The sequence below is a fragment of the Lycium barbarum genome, chromosome 3 (genome assembly GCF_019175385.1).
Source record: "Lycium barbarum isolate Lr01 chromosome 3, ASM1917538v2, whole genome shotgun sequence".
Taxonomy (NCBI): domain Eukaryota; kingdom Viridiplantae; phylum Streptophyta; class Magnoliopsida; order Solanales; family Solanaceae; genus Lycium; species Lycium barbarum.
In genome coordinates this window covers 36,442,913-36,451,755 of record NC_083339.1, presented here as the reverse complement: position 1 = coordinate 36,451,755, position 8,843 = coordinate 36,442,913, and the positions used below count along the sequence as shown (strand labels likewise).

Genomic DNA, 8,843 nt, shown 5'->3' with positions numbered 1-8,843 from the left:
ATTACTGGTACACAAATGTGGCATGATGACAAACTTTTTTTTTTTACTTTTTCACCTCTCTTCTGCCTTCTTTTTATATTTTCTTTCTCCACCACTCCAACCACCACCGAAGAATGGTTGACCCACTTAAAACTACCAATTTAACCACCTACCTCCCTTTGTCTTCCTTCTCTCCCCATCACTATCATTCTTACACTTACTGCGCAGACATTTCACCGAATTTATCTCAGAGAAAGTGATGCTAACATATTGCAGGAACCTTGAATACGAGATTATGAGTACATAAGTGTGGTATGGTGACATACTATTTCTAAGGAATTGGAACTATCAAACAAATACACTACATTTTGTTTACATACACGACTTCATGTTTTTTGGAAGCGAGAGTTTTTTTTCTTGTTTTTGCTAAAAGAATGAAAGAAAATCAAGAAACAAAATATATGCGGTGATGAAATAGTTCATGGTATAGGAATGATTGCTGGCCATTGTGATCGAATGCCAGAGGACAATGGAAGTTATTGTGATGCATCGTTTTTAAATATTATTTAGACCATTATAAACATTTCAATTTTCAGGCACAAAAGAGCTGAGGAACAGAAATCCATAAGGTAAAATGCACCCTCTTTTCTCTTTTGGCAATGCCTTGTGTTTTATGGAAGCGATTTCGAAGATGTTGGAGATGAAAAAATACTGTAAGTTGAAATGGAATAGAGAAATGGGCAGAGTAAATGGGTGACCTGCCATTGATGTTGTAAATGATGAAGAATAAGGAAATGTGTTAGAGAGAATTAGTAATAATTAATTAGGTGTAATTAATTGTACAACGTCCAATGAAAAATGGGAAAATAACCCTCTATGTCTATTAGGAAAAATAATTACCCGAAATAGCCCATGTTTGTAAAATTACGCGAAATGGCCCTATTTGTACCCCTCAATTCAAAAGCCTATTGTATATTTGTAACCTCACGACAATTGAAAAAATGTTGTATATTGTTGTATTCAATTGAATTTTCTTGGATATAAACACCTCTTATACATTGTTATACACTATATACACTATTATACACTTTTATACAAAGTTGTACATTGTCTACTCCAGATGTATAAAGTTGTATATTGTTGTATAATGTTGTATATTATGAAAAAGTGGCTATGCTGGGTGTAATTTAAAGATATGGCTACACAAATGTAATTTTGTATGCTAGATTATACATTATTGAAATTTCCCCATTAAAAATTACGCTTGTATTTATTAATCAGTTTTAACTTAATTTTTGCAATTCACATGCTTTTTAACTTAATTTTTGCAATTCACATGCTTTCAAGAGAGTGAACACACTATTTGTACCACATCATCATTTAAGGGTATTTTTATTCCATTTAAAAAAAAAGTTTAAGGGGGCAATAGGACCCCACAAAGTATAGGTGTGTAATATCAAATTCGGAACAAGTTTTTTTTTAAGCAGATTTATCAGGAGACATGGCCCCCTGATGTTTTATTAATAATGATCAAGTTCAACAGCAAAAGCAGAAAATAAAATAAATGATGCTCACCATCTTTGAGTATGCATACTCAAAGATAGTTTTACATTTTGTAATCAGAAAATAACAAGTCAACTGCTCCATATTCAAATAGGCTGAATCTTCCTTGTTTTGATCCTCAGTAATAGAATTTGTGCCTTGTCTAAATTTAGTATCTTCCTTCCTAGTACTGGCAGTGATTCAAAGATATTGTATTCCAGCTGATTCTCTACTTCAAGTGTTGCATTTGCTAGGAAATCTGCCAGCTGATTTCCTTCTCTAAATGTGTGCAAAACTTGTACATGCAGCTGTTCCATTATTTGCTGAATCTGCTCTACTTTTTCCACAATTTGCCAAGGGATCTTCCAAACATCTTGCAGTATGTTTTTCAGTACCAATGAGTTAGTTTCCAATGTAACATTCTGTATGTTTATTAGCTAAACAATATTTCATAGCTTCCTGGATAGCTATTGTTTCTGCAATCATGTTTGAGGCCAAGACAATCTGCTTGGCCCAAGCATAAATAAGATTTCCTCTGTCATTTCTGATGCAAAATCCATATGAGCTGGTTCCTGGATTACCTTGAGAAGCTCCATCTGTATTACACTTCAATCCATACTGTGGCATTTTCCATAGAACCTTGCAGTAATGCAGTTTTGGCTTGTAGTTGCTCAAGAGGTCTATAACAACAGGCCAGTCTGGGGGAATTCTACAGAACCAAGGATACTTCACTCCGATCAGGTGATGTACTGTTTGTTGAACCTGGTATACCATTCTGCTAGATGATGTATTTTTGCCATGTTTGATTGAGTTTCTTCTTTTCCAGATCTCCCACATAATGATAGCTGGCATGGCTTGAAATATCCCTTGTAGCTTTGAAGGTGCATTGGGTTTCCACTATAGAATAATGATCTGCTGCAAATGAAGACCTTCTATATTAAAACCTGCACAAGAAGCAAACTGTTTCCAAAGCTTGAAAGCTATTGGAGAAGCTAGAAAAAGATAGGACTTGGTTTCTTGCTTATGTGCTTGACAGCACCAGCATCTTGAGACAATATTGATATGCATTCTCTTAAGGTTGTCATCAGTTGCTATGCACCTCTTCCAAACTCTCCATAAAAAGAAGCTTATTTTAATGGGAAATCCCTTCAACTATATAAATCTATAAGCTTCAAGACTGTCTTGCTTTAGTCTAGTTTCCTCCCATGCACTTTTGACTGTAAATTTTCCATTTGTTTCACCCATCCACCAAGTTTTATCATTATCAACTTGAATCAGCTTTGGACTAATGGTATCTTGTATGTATTCAACATTTTCTTCAGCAAGAAATTCCTGTAATTTTGGAAAATTCCACTCCCATCGGATATAAATTCCTTTACCTCTATCTCCTCATCAATGGCCAACTCATTACCAACAAAGTACAAAGAACCTTGTTTTGTCCAATTATCAAACCAGAAGCTAGAAGTACCTCCTTTCAATTGCCACCATATCTGATGTTCTACATCATCTCTCACTGCCACCAGTTTTTTCCACACATTTGATGCTCCTTTGGCCTGTGCTATAACTGGATGCAACTTCTTGCAATACTTGTTACCCATGAAAGCTCCCCATAAAGAAATGTTAGTTCTAAAATTCCACCAAAGTTTTGCAAAAACGGCTTTGGATATATCATGCAGTGATCTAAAGCCAAGACCACCTTCACACTTTGGCAAACACATTTTATCCCAAGCCACCCAGTGCCTGACTTTAACACCTGCAGTATTACTCCAAAGTAACTTGGCAAAGATCTTATGTAATTGGTCTATAACACCTTTCAGTGCAGTCATTGCAGATAATAAATAGACTAGCATTGTCTGTAGAACATGTGCAATCAATATGTACCTTCCACCAAATGACATTAGCCTGTTTTACCAAGACATCACTCTATTCATCACCTTCTTTATCATATTTTCATAATAGAAAATTTTCCTTCTACCATAGAGTACAAGACATCCCAGATATGTAAAAGGAAAAGAGCCTTTCCTCATACCGCTTTTCCTTTTAATTCTGCTAACCATAGCTGCTGGTACTTTCTCATGCACATAGAAGGAGCTCTTATCATTGTTAACCAGCAGACCAGATGTCTTCTCATAGTCCCACAAAATCTTCATCATCTCCTTCAATGACACAGGATCAGCTAAGCAAAAAAAGTATGGTATCATCAGCATATGATAAATGGTTAATCTGAGGGCTCTATTTTGGCATGTCATATCCTTTAAAAGCAGTATCTTTATGTAGACCATTTAAGTTTGTGGCCAAGACTTCAGCTGCTATGATGAAAAGAGTTGGTGACAAGGGGTCACCCTGCTTCAAGCCTCTAGTAGAGTGAAAAAATCCATGAGATTGACCATTTACTAGAACTGAAATCCAATTGTTTGATACCAATCTCCATACCATGTCTATAATTACCTCTGAGAAGCCAAATTGCCTCAAAACCTTTGTTAGAAAGATCCATGAGACCCTATCATAAGCCTTAGCCATGTCAAGCTTCACCACCACATTGTGCAGTTTGTTTCTCTTGTTTACGTCTCTAAAATCTCTTGTGCTAACAACACATTCTCCACAATGCTCCTACCTTTTAAAAAACCAGTTTGAGTGTTAGAAATAATGCCAGGCAGTACTGTCACAAACCTCTCATGCAAGACTCTGGAGATGATCTTATTAGCAAATGTATTGACCACTTTCTTCTTAGGAATTAGGACAAGATTGGTGTGAGTTATGAATCTAGGCAACTCTTGCCCACAAAAGAATGCTCTAACCATTTTAGTGACATCTTCCCTTATAATATGCCAACAGACGTCGAAAAAATGGCCTGAAAAACTGTCACGACCCAACCCCGTAGGCCGTGACTGGTGCCCGAACTGGACACCCGTACATGAACCTGTTAAATATAATCAAACTGAAACTACGACAATACGAAAACTTACAAAGGAACTCCAAAGCTCGTAACATCGTCATATATATATTTCCAGATCTATTGTCTCCTAAGGAGGCACAACTAATCATATCATGAAATAATACGCAAGCCGACAAGGTTTTCATCACATATCAATATCATATGCAAGCCGACAAGGCTGCCATTACAGGCGAACATCATACCACAGCACATCGTATAGACACAGCTGAACAGAACCCATACACAACCCACACATATGTCTACAGACCTCTAAGAGTACGAATAGCGAAATATGACGTGACAGGGGCCCGTCGTACCCCTGGGTAACATATACATATTTATATCATAAGATCTACATTAAAAGTCTAAACCCCGGAACAACGGAGCTCTCCAAGATAGCTGAGTAGAAGTCCTATGCTGAAGGGTCACCAAACCGACTATCTGTACCTGCGGGCATGAAACGCAGCCCCCCGAAGAAAGGGGGTTAGTACGGAATATGTACTGAGTATATAAAGCATGAAGTATAGTAAAAAGGATCATAACTGAAATAAGGAGTACCAAAAAACAAGTACAATGTCCAGAATACCAAAACACTTGCCTTTGAAACATAAATCATGCATGTCAATATCATATATCATATACATATATACCGTACCCGGCCCTCTAGTGAGGGACTCGGTGAATGAAGTCATCATATGCCCTCCTGGCTGCCATAACATATCATCATATCATCATATTATCACATCATCATATATATATATACCGTACCCGGCCCTCTAGTGAGGGACTCGGTGAACAATGCAGTGAAACTGTGCACGATAACATACCCGGCCCGGGACTCGGTGAAAGACATATTGAGGCATGCACGAGCAGAGTAGTGAGAAACCATATGAAATTTAAATCATTATCAAGACTCAAACAAAATAAGAAGAAAAGGTTAACACTTGAGTATTAATAGCGACAATCGTAGCAAGTATCCTTCGAATGTCATTATAGAATATCTCAAGAGACTTGGAAGTCATAAACATGTATCAAGATCATATGAAACAATTTATAGAAGTCTAGAAATTAGTTATTACAGAGTTCCTGAGAATAGGAGCTTATGTATCGACAACTATCCAACGTTCAGAAAATCGGAGAGGAAGGCTCAATCACTTGAGAATTGTAATATCAAGAAGTGAATAAGAATCATAAATATCACTCAAAGCTTATGAATGGAATTACCCCAAAGTTCATATCATTCATCACTTAAATCTAAGATATGCCAAAAGAAAGAAGGGACAGTTTCACATACCTGTTGACGACTAATCGCAAAACCGTTCGGTTTGTCGTCTTTTAGCCTAGTTAACATAAAGGTAATGTTATCATCAGTAACTATACTTTCTAGTTCGTAAACCCGTAGCCCATCACTTTATAGAACTCGTTCTTTAACCTATACATTCTCGTTTAGGGTTTTTCATTAGTTAAGTTTTTAACGAAAATCGGGCAGCATTTCCCCTACATATTCGCCTAACCCGAATTTCCAATTATTCTCCTGTTAACAAAGAAATACCAACAACAGAGATATACACATAAAATTCTCACAATTCAGCCCATAATAATTCTAACAACCCAACAACTTCTCTTAATCCATTTCAACCCACAATTTTCTAAAACATCGATTTCATGCATTTTCTTAATTCCAATTTCGTCCAATCCAATTCTAATAATTCCATTATAATACTATTAACACAATTACATCATAAAACAAGAAAATCTTACCTTAATTTTCTCGGAGGAATTTCCACATTTAATTGCTCCAATTACACAATTTCTCCTCCCTCAATTCAATATTCTCATATTGTTGCCTCCTTGCACGTAAAACATCCTTGAAATTTATTTTTTTTGCTATATAAAAATCCAAAGTTGGATTGGAACAGCCATGTCCGTGAGCTTGCTGCCATGGCTGTTGGTTCGTAGAAGAAAAATGGTTGCCATACCCTCTGTATCTTGAATGATTGTGTACATTTTTGGTAGTTTGGTTCTCCCAAAAGAATAATGTTCTTATTTGCTAGCTTAACAAGCAAGAATATGTATAGTGGCATGATTTGCTGGCACCCTTTAGCTACATGGGTTTTTATAAACTTGACACCTAATTGACACCTAAGTATTTTATTTGCACCCTTGGCCGAATCATGTCCCCACTTATCCGATGTTTCGCTAGTTGCCCGCGTAATTAATTTCTTGGTCTCAATTCACTTAAACATGGGTCACTTTTAACACACTACATATACTCGTTATCATAATCATGTGGTAGAATTCTAGTCCATAGCCTCTTTATACATACACCAAATATTATCCTCAATCACCGTCGTCACACTTGTTAAGGCCTAAATTATTTTTGGACTTCATTCCTCAAATACACCATATTCGTGATTTTTATGCTTCAATATGATCGAATTCCCCAGGCTCGGGTAAATTTCCTCATGTTGGACGATTAAATTCTCTAATCCAAAAATACGGTATATCATAGCTTGGACGGTATTCCATTCGAATAAATTTTGAACCCTGACGAAACTTATTTTCTTCGATTGGTTTAACTTCAAATCCTTATGACACACTTGTACTCACTCTAATCGCCTATAAGCTTGGGGATAACCACGTTCCCATTAGTAGTGTCATTCAACTCGTACGCTTTCCAACGCACGAAAATACGGGCTGTAACAAAAACCATCAGGACCACTTGTACTGTCACCATTCAGACCATAGACTGCTAGCTTGACCTCTTCATTACTAGGGAGAGCAATAAGTGATTCATTCTGTTCTGTTGAGATTAGAGCAAGAATCATCTTCAACATCTCATAATCAGTGCTTGTAGCCAGCTCTCTAAACTGATCCTGATAAAATGTAACTGCTTCCTCCCCTATATAATCATTGGAAGAAATCCAATCCCCTTGAATATTTTGGATCCTCTGCAATGCCAATTTCTTCCTCCTTCCTTTGACATAGGAGTGAATGAACTTAGTATTTCTATCACCATCCTTGAACCACCTCATACCAGACTTCTGCTTCCAATATTCTTTTTCAAGGTGCAAGTAGCTATTTAACTCAGTCTGAGCTTTATGTAAGTTTATTCTATTCAACATGGAAGGATTTAATTCAAACTGCAGTTCCTTCACCTTGATAGTATCTTCTATGGTTGAGATTTGCCGAAAAATATTGCCATATGTATCCTTACTCCACTTTTCCAAAGCCATTTTCACCTTTTTCTCGTTAGCTTGAAATTTAGAGTGTATCACACACAACATAGAGAGGGGCATGAGCAGATCCATGCCTTATAAGATGTGAGACTTCAGATGATGGGAAAAGAACCATGAACTCTTGATTTCCAAATACACTGTCAAGTCTTTTGAAAATGCAATCCTTTTCAGTTCTTCCATTCCACCAAGTATATCTACTACCAGAGTATTTCAATTCCATCAGACCACAGTTATTAACAAAGTGAGCAAAGTCAGCAGTTTCAGACAGATGAACAGGAAGACCCCCTAGTTTCTCATCAGGTTTTAGAATTACATTAAAGTCCCTACTATCCATGGTCCTTGAATGTTAAGTGTAGCTTGGGCAATTGAATCCCACAACTCCAACCTTTCTATAGCAGTACATTTAGCATAGACAATATTGACAAAAGCTTCTTGCTGCAAGTTGACATGAGTCATTTTAAGAGTCACATGCTGCATTGAATCTATAATAACCTGAGCTTGCCAATAATCAGTCCAAAAAATCCAAATCTTCTCTGACATATTAACTATTTAATTATGGATTCCTAACATTCTCCTATAACTTTCAACTTCATCAGGCCCATGGAAAGGTTCCGTAAGTGCTATGAGTGAATAGTGATGCCTCCTATTAAGCTCAGTTAACCTATCAAAAGAATTTTGAGTGTTGACTGATCTTATACTGCAAAATAGTACTTTATCAATCATTGATTATTGGAGGGTTTATATTTACTACTCCTTGTGGTTACCTGCAGTGGAACCATGTTGTTCTGCCTAGTTTTCTTTCCACCACTCTTTAATGTATGAATGTGTTTGGGTGATAAATCCCCATCTCTAGCAACTTGATTGATGTTCTGATCCATAGTTTCTTCCTCCTGCAAATCCCTGAGATGAAGTAAAGAGCTATCTCCCTCTACTGTATCTGAACTTGAATTAACAGCTTGCAAAGTTGGGATTCCTAGATCCATGATAGAATACTCATCCTTTTTGTCTGGGTCCTTCTCTTTATCTGGAGCTTTTCTTTTACTTATAACTTCTGCATTACCTTTCCCAACATTTTCAGGCTCGACAATATTCAAAGGATTGTCAGGTGCCAGATTAGTAGAGACTAAACAAGGTTCAGTGCAGCTTTC

At 36.8% G+C, this 8,843-nt stretch overlaps 2 protein-coding genes across 2 annotated transcripts; both read right to left on the bottom strand.

Moving 5' to 3' along the window:
• Positions 1–1,628: 1,628 nt before the first annotated feature.
• LOC132630726 (uncharacterized) lies at positions 1,629–2,295 on the bottom strand. The gene is made up of 2 exons (XM_060346295.1): positions 1,965–2,295; positions 1,629–1,894 (listed from the first exon to the last, which is right to left on the bottom strand). Exons 1-2 carry the CDS (start codon positions 2,293–2,295, stop codon positions 1,629–1,631), a joined length of 597 nt encoding a protein of 198 aa, XP_060202278.1.
• Positions 2,296–2,673: 378 nt separating this feature from the next.
• LOC132630725 (uncharacterized) lies at positions 2,674–7,692 on the bottom strand. The gene is made up of 5 exons (XM_060346293.1): positions 7,129–7,692; positions 3,801–4,131; positions 3,576–3,697; positions 2,901–3,374; positions 2,674–2,853 (listed from the first exon to the last, which is right to left on the bottom strand). Exons 1-5 carry the CDS (start codon positions 7,690–7,692, stop codon positions 2,674–2,676), a joined length of 1,671 nt encoding a protein of 556 aa, XP_060202276.1.
• Between the last annotated feature and the right edge of the window lie 1,151 nt (positions 7,693–8,843).

Excerpts from the sequence above, each read along its gene's own strand:
- LOC132630726 (XM_060346295.1), bottom strand. The coding sequence starts at position 2,295 with ATGGTATACCAGGTTCAACAAACAGTACATCACCTGATCGGAGTGAAG. Across the intron at positions 1,895-1,964 it reads CCAGGAAGCTATGAAATATT|ATGTTTGGAAGATCCCTTGG; the intron begins GTTTAGCTAATA and ends ACATACTGCAAG.
- LOC132630725 (XM_060346293.1), bottom strand. The coding sequence starts at position 7,692 with ATGGCTTTGGAAAAGTGGAGTAAGGATACATATGGCAATATTTTTCGG. Across the intron at positions 3,698-3,800 it reads CTTGGCCACAAACTTAAATG|CTGATCCTGTGTCATTGAAG; the intron begins GTCTACATAAAG and ends TTTTTTGCTTAG. Across the intron at positions 2,854-2,900 it reads CCATTGATGAGGAGATAGAG|GAATTTCTTGCTGAAGAAAA; the intron begins GTAAAGGAATTT and ends CCAAAATTACAG.